This window comes from Syngnathus leptorhynchus, chromosome 18 (assembly GCF_054491065.1).
Source record: "Syngnathus leptorhynchus isolate UIUO chromosome 18, UIUO_Slep, whole genome shotgun sequence".
Lineage (NCBI taxonomy): Eukaryota > Metazoa > Chordata > Actinopteri > Syngnathiformes > Syngnathidae > Syngnathus > Syngnathus leptorhynchus.
The window spans coordinates 937,629-960,819 of record NC_141212.1 but is presented as its reverse complement, the minus strand read 5'-3'; the positions used below and the strand labels follow the sequence as shown (position 1 = coordinate 960,819).

The following is a 23,191-nucleotide window of genomic DNA, read 5'->3' as shown; positions in this document are numbered from 1 at the left end:
GCGATTGTGCCGAAAAGACTCAGAGTCGAGTCAGAGTCGAGTCAGAGCCTGCGCTTGTTGCAAAATCTGTATTTATTAAGAATGATTTACAAAACAAGGCGAAACATAAAAACCGGTGTGTGATCCCGTCCGTTCCTCTGCCAAACCCAAAAATGAACATCGGCTTTAGAAAAGGGCCTACTTTTGTCTCTCGCCTGTCAAACGAACGAACCGACCAACGTCACGCAGCAGCTCGAGGGAAAAAAAACAACAAAAAACAAGACCACAGATTGAGTTAACGTTAGCTGGGGTTTTTGTTGCTCCTGCCATTCTCGTTTCGGGGGCTTGTACAGTAGTCGGAGTGGCAATTATTTACATGTGCGCTTGGAGATGATGGAGCATTTCTCTCAAATGTCCGTCCCCCAAGCAGAAAGAGCACAAAGTAACAGTGTCAGTTAAAAAGAATCAAACAGTCAAATAAAATGTCTGTCGGGTGTAAAAGCTAACCACTTAAAATCTCTGGAAGCTAGGGAAAAAAAAAAAAAAAAAATCCATTTTAAATGAGCATGAAAATTTCCCAGCCAGCCCCTCCAGCACCATTTCACCACCAACAACAACAACAACCAAAAAAATCGAATATGCTGATGGAATTTGTACAGTGCGTGCGTGCGTGTGTGGCGGGAAGGGCGGCGAGTGGTCAAAAAGTCACCGCAAACTTCTTCAACCATTCCAATTTCAAAAATGTTAAAAAAAGGTGGAAGGCGAGGGCGGTCTCACTACTTGGTGTTGAGCTCGTTCTCCAGCTCCATCAGCTTGCGTGAGGCCTTCACCTTGTTGGACACCTCCTTGCCCTGAGAGAACAGACGCTGGCGCTCCTTGAAGGTCAAACTCTCGGGGGGGGCGTCGTCGCCGCCGCCGCCGCTCGGGATGTTCTCCTGCTCCTGACTGCGCCACACCACCACAGAATAAGAATAACCGGGGGATACGAGAAGTCTCCGTCCACTCACCTCTTGGTCCATTTGTCCCTCGGGTCCTTGTAGAACTCTCCGGATCCTACAACTCCTGCCGAGTTTCCAGTGTACGAGTTGAATCCTGTCGGCGACAGCGGCGAGTCAGAAGCGTTTCCCGCCCGCGTGCGACTCGCTGAGAAGCTGCCGGACGCTGGCCTGAAATTTGGCCTTCAAGTTCTCGGAAGCAGCCAACCGGCACCTTCTCAACGCTTTGGATTTTTTGAGAAGACAGAGCAGCCCGAGCACAAAGGAAGGAAGGAAGGGAGGGAGGGAGGAAGGAAGTCAACTAAGTTCAAGAGGAAGGAAACAAACGTGTGGATGGCAGCAAACATCCACCCAGGGTTAGAGAGCCAACAAGCGGGCCGGGCTCACATGTTGTAGACGTGAAAAAGAAAAAGGATGCAGCGAGTAGTAGCAGCAGTCGCTAAAAGCAACGGACGTCCAGGTTGCACGCTATTGGCCGGCGAGGTGCCGACATGCAACGCACGCTGCCATGCGAGCGGTGGAGTTAGTGGGCGCGGGATCTCCTCGGCTGCGACTACAAGCAAAGTCGGCCTTCCAAAAAGCCAGCGGCCGCCACGCCTTTCGGGCTTCTCTTTGTCTGCGGCCTGGCATCTCGGCACACTCCCGGGAGTTCAAAAAAGAAAAGAAAAAAAAAAAAACATATTTGGGTTTCGTTCTATATTGTCTGTCCATATGTGTTGCTGCTGCATTTGTGTTCCTTCTTGCAATGTTTAAAATGGACTCCTCCGTCCGGGTATCGTTTTAAAAACAGAAAAGGCAACGAAACAAATCAATACAACTCATGGAGGCAACAAAGTGTCGCACGTCGCCATCGCAAATAGTCACCAGCGGGTGGCAGCAAAGCAGACAAAGAGAAGCGGCGGTCGGGTTTGCGGCAGGCACAAGGTGCAGGAAAAGGGCTGTGGCCCCAAGCGGCCGGGCCGGCGGGAGCGACAACACCAACAGTACTATGATTGGTCGACTGGGTGATTGCTCGGGACGGGCGTCCATCTACAGCGGAAGGAAGGAAGGAAGGAAGGTGGAGGCGAGATTATCGATTGCTTTTCTTTTTGTTGGCTGATCGGAGCTTTGGGGGGGGGGGCTTTGGCAGGTCGCGGGTGACGACGAGGAAAACCCCAAAAATATGAAGGAGGGAAAAAAAACACCCACACCGAAAGAAACCATCTGATTGGCTGGTGGACAGGGAGGGAAATTTCAACCCAAGACAAGCCCGCTGCACACACAAAAGGTTCAGCATATTCCGTTTTTTTTGGGGGGGGTGGGCAAATTTTTAGGGCTCGTTTAATTTTTAGTTATAATTTGGGAATGTTTTTTTTTTTTTTTGACAAAAAGGGTAACATTAAATTGATTTAAATTGACTGGTAGCGGTAGCAAATGTATTTTTAAAAAGAAAAATCGAAGTGTGTTTGGAGCTAAAAACAAAATACAATAAAATGCAGGGCCGCAACACTTGGTGTTTTTGTATGCGTATCGGGCTTGGTGGAGGAGGACGTACAAAGAGGACAAAAAGTGGAGGATGAGCTAGAAGAAGTTCTAGACGACGAGAAGGGCTCGAGCGTTGGAGAGGGAGGTCCGGGGCCTGCGGAGGGCGCTGTGGTGAGCCTCCCCCTCGCGCTCTTCTACCTTGCACACCTCCTGGGGGGCCCACGCCGGGCTTGGCGGGGAGGGGGGGCGGCCCTGTACTGTTGGAGTTGTTGGCGCTGGGCGGCCGGAAGGAGCTAGACAGGAAGATGCCGTCCGAGAGCGGCCGGGGTTTGCGTGCAGTGGGCGGCGGCTGCTGCTGCGGGCGTCCGCGCCGCAGCAGGGGGGCGGCGTCGCCGGCGCCCGGGAGGTCGCCGTACGACTTGCGGGTGGCCGACAGCTTGAGCTGACCTGGCTGGCCGCCGCCCTCTTCGTCATCGTCCTCGTCGCCGGCGTAGGCCACAAACTTGGCCGTGTAGAGCGTGTCGGGTGAGGCCACCTGTGTTTTGAGGTAGGAGGCGTTTCTCTGCGGGGGCGGCGGGGGCGTGTTAGTAGGGTTGTGCGGGGCGGGGGGCTGGTAGTCCCTGGGCAGCGGGGGCCGATACAGACCGGCCGGCTCGTCGGGCGACAGCAGCCTGCGCTCGGCTTCGTCGTGCTGCCGGCGCCGCTCTGCCTCCAGACGGGTGTAGTACTCCTCCTCCTGCCTCCGCTGGCGAGGGGGGGGACGACAAGCCGTTAGTGACCTTGGCCTCCGACGCCCCCCTTCTCCGGGCACCTCCCATTCGTGGGCGCGGCGTGTCAGGACACTGCTGCTTTGGCGCACGTTTGCACTCACCTCCGTCATGTGCGCGGCATGCCCCCACCCCCATTTGGGCGAACCCCCTCCTCGCGCCTCTTTTACTTTCATCATACCTGGCCTACGTCCAGCGCCGCCCAGCCCCGCCCCGCCCCGCTGTGTGCAAGTGTATGTTTTGGATTGGTGGCTCCTGGTGCTAGCGCATCGGACGGACGGACGTCACCTTCATCTTGTAGTTTTGGAATGGCTAAATGACTGCTACAACTCATCAGGTGAAGAACCTGAGCATTATTGTGGAAATGGATGATGAGGAGCAGGTGGTTGGTTGGTGGTGTGAAGATGTGCGTGTGCGTATGCGGGGAGGGCTGGCGGGTGGACAGGCGATGATAATGACCTCTTAAGAGCACCCCAAATGACTTCTGACATGACAACAAACATGCTGGAGGTGAGCACAATGTGGGGGTGGGCGAGGGGCGGGGCTTAAGGGCCATTGCGGGCGGGCGGGTGGGCGACATGCACATCATAATTCACATGAGACAATGATAAAAGGCTTTGTCCACAAATACTCAAAACCGTGCACGGGACTGAATGAGCAAATGAATTGATGTCGGTTTTTCTTGCTCCTTCCTTTGGACACCTTCGTGCTCCACATAGATTTTTTTTAAAGTCACTTCAGGTAAAAACGAACTTTGGGCAAAAAGGAAATGATTTTTTAAGATTTGAGTCCGAAAATGAAGTAAGTAAGGTGTCCAAAGTTGGAGGTGGGACAATGAATCCAACAACTTGAAATCAAGCACAAAATGAAGGAGAGTCTTTACCTTCTCCGCCGCCTCCCGCTTGACTCGCTCCTCCTCCCGCCACCGCCGTTCCTCCTCCTGTTTGGTGCGCTCGTCCGCCTCCCGCTTGCGAATTTCTTCCAGCTGCTGTTTGCGCCGCCGCTCTTCGTCCTGAAGCTGGACGAGAGAAGGGACGTCAGTGGCTCACACCCAAAGACACGCTTGTCATGTATGAAGTGATTCGGGTGGGGGGGCGCAGCAGCGTGCGCATGCAGAACATTCTTCAGATTCGTCTGAAAAATAAAATTTGACTTCAAGGCCCTAACAGACATGCACCAGAAAGTCGACACACACCTAAGTATGGATGGCCAGACCCCCCCCCCCCCCACCACACGCACAGCTCGTCATGCATGAAACACAACCTGTGATGCAGCCATGCAAGGTGCCACCTCCCTATGCACTCCAACATGTTGTCATGGTAACCCACCAGATACAGTTTGAGTAGACAAATACAAACAAAAGCACCCCCCCCCCAACACACCCACGCACAACCACAATGATGAACGATCATCCCGATTGGTCGGGTGGCTGGCGGGACATGGGCCACGTGGTCACCCCCCCCAAATTGAAAAAGTGAGGCGGGGTTAACAGGGAGGCGGGGTCATGAGCAGGAAGAAACATACCAAATCTAGAACAGAGATAGCTGGGACAGCAGTCTGCTGCTGCAGAACAAGGAGAGGAAGAAGAAGAAGAAGAAGAGTACAGCGTGAGAGGGGAGGAAAGGGGGGGGGGGGCAAGTGCAGGGGAATGTGAATTAAAAAATATTTCAAAAGGGGGGGCGGGAAGAGGAAGCTGGAAATTAGAAGGCAGGGAGGACATAGAGACAAGTCAAAACATTGGCTGCACTCTTTCTTTCACGCTGGCCCAGTGGACCGTCCGTCCGTCTTTGGACAGCTGCCGCTCCGGCCCCGCCCACCCGGCCCTCCAGCCAATCGCGTGGAAGCAGCTCAACATGGCAAAGCAATGGCAGAAGCATGTTGCAGATGCACATTCACTGGCTTTGCTTTTGGGTCCGTGAGCAGCTCCGTCCAAGGGCTCAGTGTCGGTCGGTCGGTGTGGCTCACCCTGGCTCGTTTCTCGGCCTCCAGCCTCTGCATGATCATCATGGTGTCCACGTCCTCGTCGTCCTCCTCTTCCTCGTCCTCGTCGCTCTGCTTGGACTCCTGCAGACGCTTCTGGAACTGCCACTCCAGCATCAGCTTGCGCAGACGGTCGCTCTCCTCGGCCGTGCGCTCCGGCTTGGACTGAGCGACAAGGAAGGATTTACGCCGTCCGTCCCCACGGGAGCGGAAATGATTTCTTTGCCTACCTGCAGCTCTTGGATCTCCTTGTCCAGCAGGTCGACGATGTGAAGCTGCTGTTGCTTCTCAGCCTTCTCGCGGGCGTCCCGCTTCCAAGGGTCAGGCGAGAGGCTGTCGCTGGTCAGCTCCTCCTTGCTGATGGTGATGTACTGCAGGTCTCGCCGCTCAATGGTGCGAGGCTGCTGCTGGGGCAGGAGGTCCCGGATCACCGTCTCCATACCTGCCGCCGCGCAAAGAAAACATTAGACAGGAAATGGGCCGCGATCGAGGACAGCGAGGGAACGCTGGCTACCTGGAGGGTTGGCGGCGGGAGGCACGGCCGAGCGAGGCAGGCTGGCCAGCTTCTCGGGTCTGGAAGGGGGCTGCTGGGGCGGGTACGCGTGAGGGGGCCCCATGGAAGCTGGAGGGAGGGGCTGCTGCTGCTGCTGCTGCTGCGGGTAGTGATGGGGTGGGCCAGGGGGCAAGGTGCCGCCATTGTTGTGGGGCTGGACGGGCATGACGGGGTTGGCCCGGATCTGACCCAGCTTCCTTTCCTGCTCCCTCCTCTTCCTCTCCCTGTGGAAATCAGAGACAGATCGATAAAATGGATTCTGACGCTGGGCAGATTTGAATCAATGCAGAAATGGACGGACCTCTCCTCCTCCAGACGGGCTTTCTCCTTCTCATACCAGCGTTGTTGCTCTTCGCGCTTCTTGCGGTCGGCGGCTTGCTGGGCCGTCGCCGAGCTGGCGCCGGTGGGCGGCGGCGGCAGAGGCATCTCAGCGTGGGGCTCGTACATGTCGTAGGCGTCCGGGTAGGTGGCCGGCGGCGGAGGAGGGGGCGGCGGCAGGTCCGAGCGCGACGCCGTCTGGACCGAGTGCGGCGGCGCGGCGTGCGGCGCGGCGTGCGGCGCGTTGGGAGTCTTCCAGCGGCCCGGCCCCGTCTTCTGGTTCTTGCCAGACGCCGTCGCGTAGTTGAGGTGCTCCTGACTGGACGTGGACGACTCCAGCGAGGACAAAACCTGCTGCTGAGCAACCCAGTGCTCCGCTCCCGCCAAACCTGGAAGCACACAAATTTGGTCTGGCCGTTCCAAATCTCGGTGGTCTTCGTGACACGTTGAGCTTCTTACCCGGAGGTCCCCTCTGGTAGTCCAGATCTCTGTGCTGGTAGTCCAGGTCTCTGTGTTGGTATTCCTGCTGGTAGTGCTGCTGCATGCGCTCGTCCTGCCTCAGGATCCCGGACGGAGGAGGGTACATGTCCTCCTGCGAGTGGTTGACCCGCTGCTGGGGTCGCGGGGGTTTAGTTGGGCTCAAATGTTTTGGGTTCTTGTAGCGACGACTATTTGGTACCTTCATGCTGTTGTGCATGCTGTCCACTGAGGGGAGCCGTTCCCTGTCCTCCATGGGCTGCCAGTGCTGCGAGGGTCCCGGCCCAGGGCCCACCACGCGGTCCTGGCTCTTGGACGCCGGGATGGTGAAGTACTCCCGGGCATAGGTCTGCGTGGGGATTGGGTACGCCTCTGGGCGCGGAGGTGAAGGTTCATCCTGACAGAGACAGATAGGGAAGATTATTCACAGACCACTAAATTGGTTGACTTAAAAACCCCAAAAAAACTCTCATGAGGGTGCTCTTGACATTTCAGTGTGACTTTTGCGGAATTCCTCAGGCGGGTGCAATTGGCCGCCAGAGCAAAGCGGCGGGCGACGCCACTTACGTCAGCGCACAGGTTGCCGGTGGAGACAGAGGTGATCTTGGTGCCGGGTCCAGCGGGGTAGACTGGCTTGCTCGCGGGACTCTGGCCCTGATCTGAGGAGAGAGCGCTCATTGAGGACCAGAGGACGCCGTTTCCGTGCATTAGTTTAGAGCAGCAACGCGCACGCGCTTACTGGCCACGTTGGGGCTGGAGCGGTGGTCGGCCCGGTTTTTGAGGAGCCGGTCCTCCCCGCTCATCTTCTTTGGTTCCGGGTAAGCGTCCCAACCGGCCTGCGGACTCTCCGGGGAGCCGTTGGGCACCGAGCTGTTGTACAACTCGAAGCCTTCGCTCTTGGGACGCAGTTTGCCGTTCTTCTCGCGGCTGCGGTCCGAGGCTGCGCAAAGTCACGGAGAGCCGATCGTCACTGATCTTGTCAAAAGGTATTCCGAGCCTGTCCGCCGCGTTGCTTTTGAGTCGGCGGGGCGGGTACCTCGAGGCATCATGGGGCTGGGCTGGTTGAGGAGCGTGGCGAGCCCATGGTATATGGCGCCCTGCTTGGCCACCTCCAGTGTCACCACCGATCCCGTCCTGGTCATCAACTCGGCCGCCCTGCGCCAGCACCACAAATAAAATTTAAAAAAGCTCAGTCATAACATCTTGAAACAGAATTAGACGGTCCGAGGAACATGATTCATTCATGGCAGCTCCTTCAGGCAGGTGCAAGTTGGCCACTAGGTGGTAGTATAATCCCATCATGCAATAGCAAGGGTGTGTTATTCGGACACCTGGGAGCTCTTGTGTGTGCACAAAATGTCTCCTTCGGTATGCTGTGTTTTTGGAAATGATTTTTTTTTGATGGTGTGAACGCTGCAAAACAAGATGGCCGCCTCACCTCTCTTGTGACAGGCCCACCAGGCTGCGCCCATCCACACTCAGCAACTGGTCGCCGGCTGCCAGTCGCCCGTCCTACAACCACAGAAAGAAAAAAAAAGCCTCAATGTGTGTATGTGTGCGGGCGTGCGTCTGTGCGGTACCAACCATGTCGGCGGCGCCTCCTTTGACCACCGATTTGATGTAGATGCCCAGTTTCTCCTGGCCGGCGCCCTGCAGGAGGACAAAACATCCGCAATCCAGTGAGCACCACCTGACCTGACATATTTTTACTCTTCAGTGTTTTCTTATGTAAGAAGCGTAATTTTAGCGTAAGCCAACACGAGAGTTGAAGCCAATTTTTTTTTGTGGTTATGCCCATTTTGCCTCGCATCACGCGTGTTCAAACAAGCGAGGCCCAAAGGCTCTGTCGTCTTCCGAAATATTTTGATGCTGCGAGTGGCCTCGCCCCACGCGCCAAACAAATCCACGTCCAACTTTGAAAAGGCAAATGCGCTCAAGTGGCCGTGAAGGCTGACAAAATGAGACTTGCTGGAGCACAGGAAATCAGACATCCCCCCATTGTCGGTGACCACATGGAAAGGGGGGGGGGGGCGTTCATTTCGCAAGCTATTGTTTAACTTGTTCAAATGTTCCGTCGAGCAAGCAAACAAACAAACAAACAATCACTCAAGCAGAACTTCAAAGACGCAAACTTTTGGTGCTCTCATTGTTTCAGCCCTGGATAGCCAGCCATCAAAACTCAAAGAAGATTCCTTTTATCAAGTAGGGGAGATGATTTGAGATACAAATTGTGAGCGAATTTGAATTCCAAATGAAACTAAGCGCGCCTACAACTGAACAAATGGATCGTGAAGTGCAGACGCCTGCCGTCACGTGCCGACGTGTGCGTGCTCGCCAGTTTAATCATTAGCTGAGCAAACAGTGCAGAGCGAAAAACCCCGAGGCCGGCTCGCAGCACGCGAGACTTCGTCCGACCCACCGCCACTAGCTTTGAAACCCAACGGAGCTTTTTCAACAAACATACCTGGTCTTTCCTCCCCACCACGGAGAACCACATGTCCTGCTCCAAACCGGTCCACACACGCACACACGTTTTTGCCTGTTAGCGTGCAGCGCTGAACTTCAAAAGCAGCATTGACGCTCAAACACCTGACAAAACAGGAGCCGCCCGCCAGAAATTCCAAACGGCCGAGTCTTAAAAGTTCCTGAGCGGCGGCGGGCGGAATTCCTCCCCAGAAGAGCTGCGAGCCGGGACGCCGGCTGCTTGCACTGAGGTGGAGCGCTGCTTTGCGCACGCACACACACACACACACACACGGCAGGGTTACATAAGGCGGAGCTCAGCCCGAGCAGCTGTGTGACAACCTGCCGTTCCCATCGCACACACACATGCTGAGCGATTGAGCGCGGTTTCCCAAAAAAAAAAAAAAGCGCGGCGCTGCCAGGAGGCTTCCTTTCGACGTGCTTCCTTCCCACACAGGAAAGCGGCGGGCGGCCGTGAGCAGGAAAGAGGCTTTCTATTTCAACTTCACTCGCCGCAACGACAGAGCCTTTCGAAAATTTTCTTGAGCCATTTCGTGACAGACTCAATCCAAACATTTAAAGGCGTCAAGAACATCTGGACGGCGTTTGGCTCCTCGCTCTTTGGCGTTGCGTTTCACGGGAAGCTATTTACACATGCGAGCGGTGAGCTACAGCAGCAGAACCCTAACCCTTCCTTACCTTAGCGGCCACGATGCTGAGGCCCATGCCGTTGTGCTTCTTCAGCGTCACCGTCACCACCTCCGGCTCCTTCCTCATTGGCTGACGCGGCGAGGGAGAAAAGACCAGAAAAGACAAACGACAGCGGTGAGCGACAAGAGTGGCACCTCCAGAAAAACGACTAAGTGGCGGACAGTCAGAGGAGGCGCGCAGAAAGCAGGGAGGGAGGGAGCGAGGGAGGGAGGGAGGGAGGAGAACCGCCGAAGAACTGCGGGTTGCTGGATGCCACTCATGAATGGAAACCACAGCTACACACACACACACGCACACACCCAAGCGCAGATGCGCAGGGTCGCACGTTCCCACATCAGAGGAGCAGATTTTCTCTCAAGGTGCCGAAAACGAGACGTCTGCATCCAATTTTCGTGTCGTCGCCCCGCCTCCTCTGTCGGCGCTGTGCGGCGAGCGCCAGACGAGTTAATGAGCGCGCCCGCGACAATGACTCACTTTCACTGACGCAAAGCGTGCGTCCGCATTTCCCGGACTTTGGCGCTGAAATGGACGCTTTTGTCTTTATGAGGTGGCCATTTGTGGACGGAAGGGGAGGGGACACTCCCACAATGTCAGTGAAAAGCTAAAAGTGTGTTTACGTCGTGAAATTGGATTCAAGCCAGCGAGAAAGGCGCCAATGACAGAGACGTTATGTGCGCGTTTTATAACTTCAACACTCCCTCATCACTCGTGTGTGCCGAGTGGCAATGAGACCACACGCACGCACGCACGCACGACGTGGCCCGTACCATGTCAGAGTTGTCGACGGCGGAAAAGTGGCTGTCGCAGTCGGCCCCCTCAAAGTGGACCGTCCAGGTTCCGGGCGAGCGAGGGTGCGGCGTCAGCCGGCAGAAGCCTGGCGGCCAAAACACGGGGGAGAAAAAAAAAAGTCACACAATGTTTCAAAAGCAACAAAGTTATTGACTCAACTGATTTGATCTCCGGCAGAGACAATGTCGCTTTTCCGTTGAAGTGAAATCAAAGGCGAGCAGATTTTGCGTTTGTTTCACATCAAACAATTTGAATTTTGAGCGTGTCGAACGTCAGAAGGCGGCGGCGACCTCTTTGCAGCAGCGGGTCGAGGAAGTCCTGCAGGCCGTTGGGCAGGCTGCGCACCACGTCGCACGAGTAGCCGTCCTCGGGCAGCAGGAAGGGCAGCTGCAGGTCAGGGTCCTCCTCCAGCTGCACCTCGCGCCCGTCGCTGCGCGCCAGCTCGTCCGCCGTGTTCTCCGCCACTGCTACCACGTGGTCGATCAGCTCCTGGCGAGGAGGAGGGGGGGGGGTCATTACGGGATCGGCGTTCGGTGCGGATGGCTGTCTTACGGGCGGGATGTAAGGCTCGTCGGGGGCGCAGTGGTAGTTGGTCATGAGAGCGTGCAGCTGCAGCGAGTTGAGCTTGAAGCAAGTGCTGTGGATGTTCTGGACGTCCTGCATGGAGTACTTGTCCATAGTCAGCAGGGTGGTGGCCTACACAAAGAAATCTTACAATCTCCGTTCTGTCCATTTGCCAAATCAAAGGAGACGGAGCGACCGACCGACCGACCTGCACGATGCGACTGAGGTGGCAGTCGGCGGCCAGCTCCAGGCCCTGCTTCTCGGCCCAGGCCTCGATGTGGCTGAGCTGCTGGCGCAGGATGGCGCCCCAGTAGTGGCAGCACAGGCCCGACTCGCTGTCCGTCACCAGCTTGTTGAAGAGCCACATGTTGATGAAGTGGAAGAGCTGCGAGAAGAGCTGGATGGTCAGCGCCGCGTTGACGCGGCAACGCCGCAGCAGAGACATGGCGCCCGTCAGCGTGTGCAGGACGTCCTCTGGATGGGGAGGAAAAAAGATATATATATATAAATATATAAAAATATGCACACAGTTTGGGACACTTACCTATCTTGGGTCTCTGCGGATTGTGCTCCTCGGGGTCATCCAGGAAGGCGGCCATGTAGTTGTTGAGGTCGGCCTGCAGGCAGTGCACCAGGTACCTGCCGAGGCGCATCGCACGCGGTTCGTACGCGTCGTTGGCTTTGTGCCAAGACGAAGGTGAAGTGCCACTCACTTGAAGGCCATCTGGACCAGGTGCGCCAGGACGTCCTGGGCGTCCAGCGTGACGCGGCTCAGGTCGCGGTCTTGCTTGATGAAGTTGAGCAGCTCCGACGCGTTGGCCATCCAGAAGGCCAGCGCGCCCGCGATGTTTTTCTGCTTCTGCACAGAAAGACGCGACACGTTTACGCCGTGAGCGCCAATGCCCCGTCGCTGTCAGTGGCGGTCGAGAGCTCGCGAGGTGTTACTCGAAGGATAGACACATGCCCGGCAAAACTCCGCCCCCCCTCTTCATTGCAGTCAAACAACGGTGAGCTCGGCAGTGACACGAGCGACCGGTCCGCAGGTCGAGTTCAAGTCGCCAGACGGCAGCCGCCTCCTCCACTAATGCTCAGCGGCGCCACCTTATGGCATTTCATGACTCCTCTATCCTGACCCTCAAATTGAATAACAGACTTTGGATGAAAGTCCGCCAGGTCTACAGTGATCAATAATTTCATTGAGCAACTTCTTATTTTGTTGTCCGGACGGGAGGAGGGGCTTGCTGTCTGAGGAGCCGATTGGTTAATATGATCCACCAATCACAGCGGCCACTTGTCTATCCCCACCCACCTTGGGAAACAAAAAAGTCAACTGAAGCAAAAAAGAGAAGACAAACCAATTATCGTCGGGAGCGGTTGTTGTTGTTAAGGAGCCGACCGAGCGCATCCAAAACCAAAAGTTCCAGAAAGGGAACAAGAGACAGATGAAGCGTTAAAGACTTGTGCATTCACAAGCGTCACGTCACACACAAGACGCGAGCGAGGATGCAACCGCCGCGCGGGCGGATGGGAACTCGCATTGGGCTTGGCCGCCCGCCATTCCTATTGGTTTTAGTGGCAGCCAGGCGGGTCCCGGAAGCTGAATGGAATCATTAGTCGGCCGGGGATGACGTCACCGCGTCCAGCTGTGGAAGGCTGCGTTAGCTTCTGCTACACTGGTGCCTTGACTTTCTTCCATAACTACGATAAGAACGTCATTGACTTCTTACATCAAATCGTGTGTGCCTAATGCCAAGAGTTGGACTAATCAAAGTGTTTGACACTCTTCTCTTGCAGTTTGCTGGAAGAAAAAATAAATAAATAAATAAACCAAGCGATAGGTGGTAATGTGGGAAAAACCCAGAAGTCAAGGAATCAGTGTCGATGTTTGTTTTGTTTATATTTCTGTTAGAGTGGCAGCAATAAAAAAGCAGCAGCAGTAGAAGCAGCAGCAGCAACAACCAAGTGGGAAGAAGCACAAAGACAGAAAAAACAAAGAAGAAAGAGGAAGAAAGAGAGAGAGAGAGAGAGAGAGAGAGAGAGAGCACAAGAGTGATCATGTGCTATCCTACCTGATCCCCTTCAGGACTTTCCTGCATGGACGGAGGAGGAAGAAGAAGGGACACATTCACAGGACAGAGAGAGAACACGTCAACAGCTACACTACGACACACACACACAAGTTTGTCCTTTGTCGCATTTAAAGATGAAGTGGAGCATCTCTGGCTCCAGGTCTTGGCAACAACCTCATCCAAATAGAAACTCAAAAAGCGGCCACACAAATGAGCCATCGGGCCACCACTCACTCGCACGTTAGCGCATTAGCTTTGAGCACGGACGGACGGGTTGACGAGCGCTCACCTGGATGACGCCTTCCATCATGCTCACCATCTTGTTGACGATGGCGATGACTTTGTGCGTGCGCTCCGAGGGCGACATGTCGGGCCGGTAGGCGGGAGACAGCACGAAGCGGCACGCCATGTACAGCACGTACGTGGGCGACAGCTTGAAGTGCACCGTCGAGCTGTTGGTGTAGTTGATGATGGCCGACAGGAACGTGTCTTCGGCTGCGTGCAAAAAGTCCACGCGTCAGAAGCGAGCGCGGCGGCTATGCGGAGTCAGAGTTTCGACTCACAGTTTTCCCGAAACTCGATGCTGGCCGGGAGAGTCAGGTCGGGCCGGTCCCCCGAGCCGTCCTGGGTCCGGCCGTCCTGCGGCTCGCCTCGGATCATGGGCTTCACCATCCCGCGCTCCATCTCCAACTTCCCGGAGCTCTGCCAGGAGCACGAGCACCGCTGGGACCTCGCTCGCTTTCACGGAGGTCAAGATGGCGCGTTACCTTGCTGGTGGGGATGGCGGCCACGCCGTGGATGTCACCCTGGAGGTCAAAGGTGGTGTCGGGAACGCTCCTGCAGTGGCGCACGCAAACAAACAAAAAAGCAGCGTGACTGACCGCCGGTTGTCTGACTAAACTCTTCCAGAAAGACTTTGAAGGCCGCAATCATGTGGTCAAATGTCATGTTTGAGGAGGAACCGACCCACTTGCGACCACACAATGAAGACGTGTGCAAAATGTTTGCAAAAGACGAAGATTGCCACCATTCCCTCACGTTGAAACGAAAAATGATCCTTTTCACGCTCTTGATTATATCGGTCAGGCGAGTGCGGGAGCCCAGAAGGAGGAAGATGAAGAGGCCCCACCCTGATGAGATTAGAGGCCCCGCGCAAACTTTCTCCTTTCATTTGCTCCCTTCATCTCAAACCTCATCGGCCCGAATTACAATTGAAAGCAGATCCAACACCGGCTGCTCCTTTCGCTCACCCGGACTTGTGCCTTGCGCGCATGGCGGCCGGCGGCTCCCTCTTGGCGGCCTGGTCGTACAGCGGGTCGACAAACTTGAAGACCAGCGCCGATCCGAAGCGCAGCGTGGCGCCAGAGCGCAGCGCCACCGTCTCGCCCACGCGCTGGCCGTCCACGAAGGTTTCGGCCTCGGGGCCGCGCGGCGTCACCGTCACCAGGCCCTCGCTGTGCGTCAGGTTGCAGTGGTGAGGCAACACGCCCGGGCCCAGCAGCTGGCGGGGCAAGCAAACGTCACGGGCGGCGCCACGCGGGCCGGGCCGGCGGGGGAGCCGAATTCGGCTGGCTACCTGGATGGCGCCGTCGTCGGTGCAGTCCGAGCCCACCTCGGTGACGCTGTGCTGCAGCCGGTACAGCTTGGGTTTGTCGCGGGAGTCTGATCCGTCTGCAACGCAAGGGCGGGCTTCATTAATGGAAAAAAAAAAGGCAGCAAAGTTAAAAAAAAAAAACAAGAACAACAAAAATGATCTATTCAATTTTTACTCTTCGCACCTTTCAAATGACTAATGGTGGCAATTGGCGAGCCGTTAGTGATGGTTAGTTAACGCGCAGTTTAGTACAAGCGAAAGGAAGAACAGTGAGAAGGGAAAAGTTGACGTCTGTGGTGAAAGGAAGGAAAGAGAGAAAAAAAAACGGAGGTTTTTCTGATACCCAATCATTTGCTCAGAGAGCTGCAGCTAAAAATACTGCAAAAAAAAAAAAAGCATGACGCTTCAAGTGGATCGCGTAAAATTTATTTTTAAAAAATACCTGAATTTGGGCCATTTTCATTTCACTCCTCACGCTATTTTTGCTTTGAAATGACAAACGGCGCTAACACAGTGAGAAAATGTGAGATGCACTTTTTACCTTCGTGATGCCGATAGGCGTAGTAGGCATAGTGATTCCCTCGCCCTAGCGCAGGCAGGCACAGGAAGCGGAAGACATGCACAAGGAGCGCCACACACACACACACACACACACGCACAGCAGCAGTGCCGCACCATGCCACGAGAAAGCGGGAAAGAAAAGAAAGAGACACAGCACAGGGTGAAAATGCAGCGCAACTTGGTTAGCTAAAAGATTCCCATCATTATTCGCTTCGCTTCATGTGTTAGTGGGAGCGGTGGGTTGAGGGCTAATTCAGGTCAGGAGCAAGAAACAAGCTTGTTAGGTACGTTAGGCAAAGTCGAGCTGGGAAAAAAAAAAAAAAAAAAAAAAGTCACTTTGGGATTCCCTTCATTTCCAAATGGAGCGAGCAAGCCCATACGTCCGAAATTACAGACAAGCGTTTGGCACGGACTGCGCTGGATTACGAGCTGGCCCAAAGTTCACGTGCCACATCTGTACTCGTCAACATGAGAAGACCAAATGTGCTCGGCATGCAGAGAGTGCGTACCCGGGCTCAGCTCCACCAGATAAGGCAGTTTTTCCGGGGGCAAGGGCCCGGAGCCGTCCTTCCCTTGCAGGCCCTTGTCATCTGCTTTCCTCGTCTTGCGCAAGTGATAGTCGGGCGGTCTCTTCTTCAGCTGGAAAACCAAGGCACCTGCAAAATAAAAAGAAATTCACATTGCTGTTGTAATGTTGCCAGGGCGCCACAAGGGGGCAGCAGAGACGCGCGAACGCCAACTGACCTCTGTCGGCAGGCCAGTCTCTGAAGATCTGCAAAGGACACTCGCCGTCGTCCAGGATGGCCTCTTTGCCAGATTTGTCATCTTGCTACACAATAAACAACACAAAAGGCAGCTTTTAACATTTTTGGAATGGAATCTTTTGATACCGCACAGCCGCCGCACTCTGGCTTGTCGAGCTTACTAAGCTACCCGAGTGTTTGTGCCGCCACCTCATCAGCAAATTACAATGATAAGCCGCGTGTGTGCGTGCGTGCGTGCGAGCGCGCGTGATGTTGCCGCGTGGAAGAAAGCCAAGCGTCAGCATCTGCTCTCCGCATCAAAGTCATTCCATTGAGGTTTGCATGTTGTGTGCGTTGCAAAACATTGTCGCACACCCCGCATGAGGGAATGCTGGCTTTAAAGAAGCGTTTCCATAGCTACCCGGGCGATGCAGTATTCTCGAGGGTTCTCCTTCTCCAGGCCGTACTTCTCCAAGGCTTCGGCCACGGCGAAGTCGGCCGTGTCCCGGGTGGAGAGGAGGATGGTCTTGTAGGGGATGTTGGGCTTCAGACTGTCTGCGTAGATGCGCAGCGTGCCCCCTGTGGTGGGCGACGCACACACACACACAAAAGTAGAGGTTAATGCGGCGTTCGTGACGCACGTCGGCAACTTCGCACACGAGTGAGGCATGTGGAAAGCATGTGGAAGGAAGGCCCACGAGTCGGTTGGCAAATTGCCGTCGTACCCGAGTCGGGCCGCCCGTCGCTGCTCATGAACTCCTGCATGCGCTTCTCCAGCTTCTGCTGCCTGCGCCGCTTCATCACCACCTCCGGGTTGGAGATGGTCCGGGTGAAGCTGGTCTCGGGCATGTCCTTGTAGACCTCGGCGGCCAGCCGGCTGTTCTCCCTGCGGATGGATGACAAAGCCAACACGTGAGACGGCGAGAAGCTTCTCGAGCAGCGGCGGACGTGAGCTCTACCCGTCGTCCCGATTGGGCATCTGCTCGTCGCCGTCCGTTATCCGGGAAAACTCCTTCTCCCGCTTCTTCTCCTTCTTCTTCTCCTTCTTGGACAAAGTCCTTTTGAAGTTCTGGATTACGCCGTCCTTCTCTTTCTCGGGCCCGTTGCTCTGACTCTTCTTTACGGGAAAGGAAGGAGAGGTTTTGGGTTAGATCGGTGCGCAATGGGGGTCAGCGGCCCGTTTGCAGACCTTGGGCAGAATGTCGTTCTCGTTCTTGAGGACGAATCGTCCTTCTCTGTCGTCCTTATTCCAGTTGAGCTGAACCACCAGCGGCTTCTCGTCCAGGTCCAGCTGCCGCTCTTCTAACGCGCACAATTTCCATTTCATTCTTTTTTCTTTTTTTTTTTTTAACCGAGCGTTTGTCCGAGGGCGAGGCCGCGCGCGACTCACCGCCGCTGACGTGGACCTCGTAGAGGGAGTAGCGCGGCGACGACAGCATCCTCATGTCGGGCCGGAACTTCTCGGCCAGCGTCTCGATGACGTCCTGAGTGGTGGCCGTGCTGGACACGCGGATGCACTTGGTGGCAAAGTTGCCCGCCATGCGGTCTTGGAAGTAGAAGCGCATCACGCCGTGGAACTCAAGGTCCTGCGAATCCCACACAAACACACGGAAAAACTACTGAGATCATGATAACGACGTTTAGAAATTATATATATATATTTTTTTTTATTTGTGACATTGAATGTGTGTGGCTTTAAGAGGCGGAGCCTGTCCTGGTGAGTGACACGTGTTGGCAAACAGAAGTTGCCTGTTGTTGACTTTCCTATTAAAAACAAAGTCATATGAGAAAAATGTGCTTTTAGGAGGGCGGTGTTGACACGTAGAACGAGCGCAACACGAGGAATCGCCAGACAACAATAAGATGACAAAACCTATTTGCGCTTTGGAGAGGCCACGCCCTATTTTCCCTTCTCGCGCCACATGTGACTCAATGGCGCAGAGTGGAAACACTGAGCGGCGTTTTGATAGCGAGGGCGGGGTCGGGAATGCGTGCGCGTGTTGTGATTTATCGCTGGAATGTGGGTCGCGGACGCTTGCCGTTTTCCCGGCTTGCGTAACCGGTGGCGACTGTTACCGCGGAGACTGCGGCCCGCTCGGACTGGCAAACAAAGGATAGAGCGGGTCGCGTCCCGTCAAAGGCGTTGCAGACAAGTTCAAGCGCAGGAAGTCCAGACGGTATGTTTGCTAGCCGGGACGCGCACACCCCGCGCAGACGGCGAGCTAAGGGTCAAAGTTCACCGCGCCACTCCTCCTGCGGCCTCGCTCCAATCCTGCCATTCTTCCCGTGCCAAAGTCCACTTCCTCATCTCGGCGCCTGTCACTGGAAAGCCCTCGCAACTTTTTGCGCGGCCCTTTCTTTATTTGCAAAAAGGAACGAACGCATTCCTCCACGCTACTGTGCCGACGAGCGAGTTCCAAACGTGACCTTGGCGACCTTCTTCCCTGGCAGCCTTTTTAGAACGCTGACATTTCCAAGACCCGCATAATCTTGTCTTCTGTGACAACATTAGCAACACAAGTAACAACATGGAACAGGCCGGTTTCTGACCAAAAAGTAGAGAGAAAAAAAAAAAAAAAAACTTGCGATTTTGTGACGAAGCAAAACCACACTGGCCCTCGTGTTTTGTTTTGCTCTATTAACGTGCGGGTGGCAGACAGCGTTGCCATGGTGACGCTGAGGACTTCCATTTCGATTTATTTAGCATTATAAAGATGAGCTTGAAGGGAGAAGGACTTTTTGCTTAAAACTAGAAATAGATTCCTAAAGCTGTGCGTCATCTCGCTCTCCTCCAGACACACACACAGGCTTACTAAAATGAAGTCAATATTGTTGCGGCCCCACCTGCAGCAACATTGGACCAGAAGGTCAAGGAGAGGAACGAGAGAGAGCTTTGCAGTGGGCCGTGCTCATTCGAGCTTGACGAGTCATCAGAATGTATCAATTTGTCATTATGTTTTTTATTCATGCCATTTCCATAGTTGGAAGTGGAATTGGGCAATCCGGCTTGAAGATAAAATGAGCCGCATCGGCACAAAGGAGGCGGATGAATGAAAGGGCACAAAATGTCTTTGTTTTGGGCCAGTTTCTGCTTTAGTATCGAGCGCGCTTGCACAAACACACACACTCAGCACTGATTCAAAGCAAGCCATTGTGGGAAGGGGGCAGCGTTAAATCACCTCAGGTGGGACAACGGGCCCACAAATCAGATTTGTGGTCGCTGCCTTCGTTAACGGTCAGGAAGGCTCAAGGCCGCGTGTGTGCAAGGCTAACCAGGTCTCACAAGCGAGGCAAAACGTGACCAACCAACTGAATCGAGCTAAACGTTCTGGAGCAGAATCAGAAGGCTCGTCAAATTCTTCCCAACTTGAAAGAAATTGCGGCTCTTGGTCAGCCGGCGCAGCAGTTGAAACAATGCTGGCTTGTCCAGGCCCCTCCCAGGAAGCGCAACAACATGCGAATCCAATCAATTTCAATCCTCAAGTGCAACAAGTGGGGGCGCCACAGACATCCCGGTCCTCGCCGCTCCCTTCTCTCGCCGTCCCCGTCCCAATAACCCATGAGGAGACTTTCATCAAGCGGCGAGCCGGCCGCCATGGACGAGTGGAACCCGACACCGGCGCGCCGCCATGGAGACCGTGAGGGCCGGGTGTCGGGTTTCCCGTGGAAGTGGCCCACTTCTCAGATGTCTCAGGTGGACAAACAAGGAAAGGGAAAATTGCCCGAATCACTTTGGGCAAATGTGAGTCTGCATGTTGCATTTGCTCCTTGTGTGTGTGTTTATTTTAAGTTAGGCATTTATTTACGCGTTATCGACAACGAGCCTAATTTACAACGTCCCCCCCCGCTCTTAAATTCCATGTGGAGGAGAAACGTTCGTCGTACTTGGGCTGCAATTAATCTCCCTTGCGTGGGATCGATACCGGCGCAAAAAAAGAAAAAAGGCTCCCTAAACAGTCATCCCACTCTCGTCCGACCGAGTGAGTCAGGATCTAATCGTCTCACGTGTGACGATTTGGCGCCGGCTTCCATGTGGAGTCGAAGGAATGCCTGGAATGCAAAAGGAGTTGTGAAGAAACGAGAGCTCCCGTGTGAATGGGCCCAACGCACAGAAAGAAACGCGAGCCGCTTGTGACTTGGGAAGCAACGTGGGTTGCGCTTGCATTCCTGCTCGGTGCGCTCCCTTATCTCTTCATTCCTTCCTCTTGTGCTAAAACAAGAAGTGTATTGTGTGTGCTCGGCAGAGCGGCCCGCCCCTTCCAAAGATATAGCGCTGTCACCTCGCGTCGGTACGCGGCGCCGGCGGCCCATTGGCTCCCCCGCGGGCCAATGGTGTAACCCCCCGTTGACCTGGCAGGATCCGACGGCAACGGGAGGCCGCTGACCCGTCCGATATTCAAATAAACGACAAATTAACAACACGGCTTTATTCGGCTTTCAGGCGAGCCGCCCGGCTAACTGGTGGCTAACGAGCTAAATTCCCCAATCAAAAGGACTGGGTTGCCACGGCGACGTGACAGCGAGGGGCCACACGTCAACGCCGGACAAAAAACAACTGAGACAATGCAAACGCAGATACGCGCATTCAGAGCCGCCCGTGTGCGTGCCCGCGCTATTGTCGTTGGAGCTGAGGCGAGCATATCGCTAAGCCCGAGCGTGGCTTCACCAAAAGCTCGGGGTCCTGTCCTTTTATCAGCCAATAATGTCAATAATCCCAAAGCCACCCCATCAACAACCCACCTCCACGTTTGTAGCAAAATAAATCCCAAACATGCACAAATATGGAAAAAGAAAGGCGGCAATCGCAAGCTAGCACACGCTTCCTGTGCACTTCCTGCTTCCTGTGCAGGAGCAGGCGTTCAATTCGCCACACTGGATAGCAACTTTCCTTCATACTTTTGACAAATTGGCGGGGAGAATTTTCTGTTGATGTAATTAGGCCAAGAACAGTTTTTGGCTTGTGACGTGTGAAGACACGAGCCAGCAAAAAAAAAAAAAAAGCACAGAGCCAACAAGACGTTCTGAAGCAAGCTTTATCTTATCAGGAGTGTGGTGGATGGGGGGGGAGAACAAGACGAGTCAGTACCTAGCTGTACGTTCTACTTAAAATAGCATCCAGGAAAAAAAAAAAAAAAAGACTGGAGCGCATGACGTGGGCGCAAACGTGATGATGCGGCATTTGGCCGTAATGCTGCATACAAATGGAATGAGATGACTTTAAAGCCAGCTTAGAAACTACTTTTTTTTCTCCACGTTGCTTTGAATCAGATCCTCTGACGGTCTGGTCAGTAACTCACGCATCGGTACTGGCCCTTGAAAAGAAACAAACTTGAAGAGGCCTTGAGAAACTGTCCACTCGGACTAAGCAGGCTCGTTCTTCTGCACTGTGCAGTACCCAACCTGTTGTTGTTGTTGTTGTTGTGCCGGCCCTCGTATAGTAACAGACTTACAAGAGGCCTTGAGAGCTGGCGCCGTGTCAGTTAATCATCGGCGTACACAACTCCAGCCAACGGCTGGCTGGCTGGCTGGCTGGCTGGCTGGCTGAATTAATCGGCTCAAGTGGAGAGGAGGGGACCCCGTGACCCCCCTCTCCTTATCCAAAATGGAGAAGGAAGGAAGAGGGGAAGGAAAGAAGGAAGGAAGGAGGGGTTTGGGCAGGGTGAGCCCGCTTAAAACACAGCAGCTGACACAATGGCAACGCCGGCCATAAATCAAAATCAGTCAGCTGTGAGATGTTCGGGTTAGGTGGACATTATTGATCAACTTGTTAGAAGCACCATGGGGACTTTGCCGGACACAAACGCGGCGTGCTTTTGTTAGTTACCATCCTAAAAGCCAAGAACAAGACAAAATGTTGCAATTTGTGGTGATCATGTCAAACAGCCTGGCAAGTAGGGGGCGTGTGACACGCACTTAGCTTGTTTACATCAAGTAAAAACAACTTGCCATGAATAATTCGGGTAAATAGTCATGCTTGTATCTATTTATTAAATTCTGACTATGTTGCTATTGCTGCTGCTTGCTAGCCGCAGCTACCTTCGCGTAGCGTGACGTTTACAAACAACGTCCGTCATCTACACTACAAACATGTTATTGAAGAAGGCGTTTAGCAAGTCCAGCTTTCACATGGGTAGGAGTTTGCGTAGCTAACGAGCATAACTAGCGCGTTAGCAAGTGTGCCCTCGGTGGTAGCGAACAACACCGCCAGACTCGCTTGGAAAGTGGGCCACTTTTAACAGCTGCGTAGCCTGAACGCTGGCGAGCCAACATGACACCTGAACACTTGGAAAGAAGTGGCCGATGTTCGCTACGGAACGACCCGCTTACTTTGCCCCAACACAGAGAGGGGTTATTTAAAAAGTCACTTAGTAATTGTTGGCTGTGTTGTGTTTTGGGAAGGCTGTTGTTATTCCCTCTTCAGCTCCCCAACGCACAGCTGTGTCCGTCCGGTAAGGTAGCAAGTAGCCGCTACCTAGCTACGTCAAATCACAATTCCTGCCTGATTTCCACTCCAAATACGCCACTGATATAAGCCTCGAGAACCGTTTACAACGTTTTAAAAGTCCAAATGTAAAAAAAATAAATCATTTTATTCAGTTGAATGACTGTACAGGCACGGCATCTTAAATTGCCAGTTTTCCCAAGGGAGTCTGGCGTACATTCTCCTCCTCCGAGCGCGGAACTTGCGGGACTTCCCGGGGAGCAAATCGGCTAATACACGGCGCGGGTTCGTCAACGGCATTCCCGGATAACGTAGTAAACGGGGGAGGAAGGCCCGCCGCACCGCGGCCTATCCTCCTAACCAGAGACCAGCCGATCTCCTACCTCCGTGGGCCGGCTGATCTCGAACAGGTCGAGCCGGTTGGCGTTCCAGTGGTTGATGATGTCGGCCAGTTTCCTCCTCTCCTCCTCCCTGTTGCCCGACATGGTGCACCGTCTCTCCGACCCTCTTCGGGTGAATTTGTAACTTCAAAATATAAAAATAAAATAGTCCAAATGGAGGTTGGCTGCTCCGTTTTACCAAGTCCGAGTACGTCCTCCGTCTCGTCTCGTCTCTGCCGCGACCTGTCTGCGTTTGTGCGTGCTCGGTTTAAGCTCGGCCAACCCCGGTGAGCTTCGGCGCGTCCCCGATGCAACAGGACGCGGGCACGCGGGCACGCGCGC

The 23,191-nt window shown here is 54.4% G+C and overlaps 1 protein-coding gene across 13 annotated transcripts; it reads right to left on the bottom strand.

The window, feature by feature from the left end:
- Nucleotides 1-53: 53 nt before the first annotated feature.
- On the bottom strand, nucleotides 54-23,191 carry afdna (afadin, adherens junction formation factor a). 13 transcript variants are annotated; one of them, XM_085937018.1, is made up of 38 exons: nucleotides 22,853-23,189; nucleotides 17,418-17,613; nucleotides 17,217-17,329; nucleotides 16,987-17,144; nucleotides 16,753-16,913; nucleotides 16,449-16,606; nucleotides 16,029-16,113; nucleotides 15,794-15,940; nucleotides 15,265-15,309; nucleotides 14,706-14,800; nucleotides 14,380-14,630; nucleotides 13,897-13,966; nucleotides 13,693-13,831; nucleotides 13,419-13,624; nucleotides 13,130-13,150; nucleotides 11,774-11,919; nucleotides 11,605-11,699; nucleotides 11,269-11,534; nucleotides 11,049-11,192; nucleotides 10,787-10,985; nucleotides 10,475-10,581; nucleotides 9,696-9,776; nucleotides 8,118-8,183; nucleotides 7,972-8,045; nucleotides 7,570-7,688; nucleotides 7,273-7,473; nucleotides 7,101-7,192; nucleotides 6,736-6,930; nucleotides 6,516-6,666; nucleotides 6,040-6,445; nucleotides 5,700-5,962; nucleotides 5,416-5,627; nucleotides 5,171-5,350; nucleotides 4,730-4,768; nucleotides 4,089-4,223; nucleotides 2,886-3,183; nucleotides 987-1,071; nucleotides 54-924 (listed from the first exon to the last, which is right to left on the bottom strand). In XM_085937018.1, exons 1-38 carry the CDS (start codon nucleotides 22,952-22,954, stop codon nucleotides 756-758), a joined length of 5,670 nt encoding a protein of 1,889 aa, XP_085793144.1. In that variant the 5' UTR covers nucleotides 22,955-23,189; the 3' UTR covers nucleotides 54-755. The 13 variants fall into 13 exon arrangements, with proteins under 13 accessions (XP_085793144.1, XP_085793132.1, XP_085793134.1 ...); XM_085937006.1 differs by lacking the exon at nucleotides 15,265-15,309 and having other exon boundaries at nucleotides 2,637-3,183; nucleotides 6,516-6,669; nucleotides 14,706-14,818; nucleotides 22,853-23,190; XM_085937008.1 differs by lacking the exon at nucleotides 15,265-15,309 and having other exon boundaries at nucleotides 2,646-3,183; nucleotides 6,516-6,669; nucleotides 14,706-14,818.

Coding starts and splice junctions, on each gene's coding strand:
- afdna (XM_085937006.1), bottom strand. CDS start 22,954: ATGTCGGGCAACAGGGAGGAGGAGAGGAGGAAACTGGCCGACATCATC. Junction 13,625..13,692: donor CATCGAGTTTCGGGAAAACT/GTGAGTCGAAAC, acceptor TTTTGCACGCAG/CCGAAGACACGTTCCTGTCG. Junction 11,535..11,604: donor TCCGCAGAGACCCAAGATAG/GTAAGTGTCCCA, acceptor CTCCCCATCCAG/AGGACGTCCTGCACACGCTG.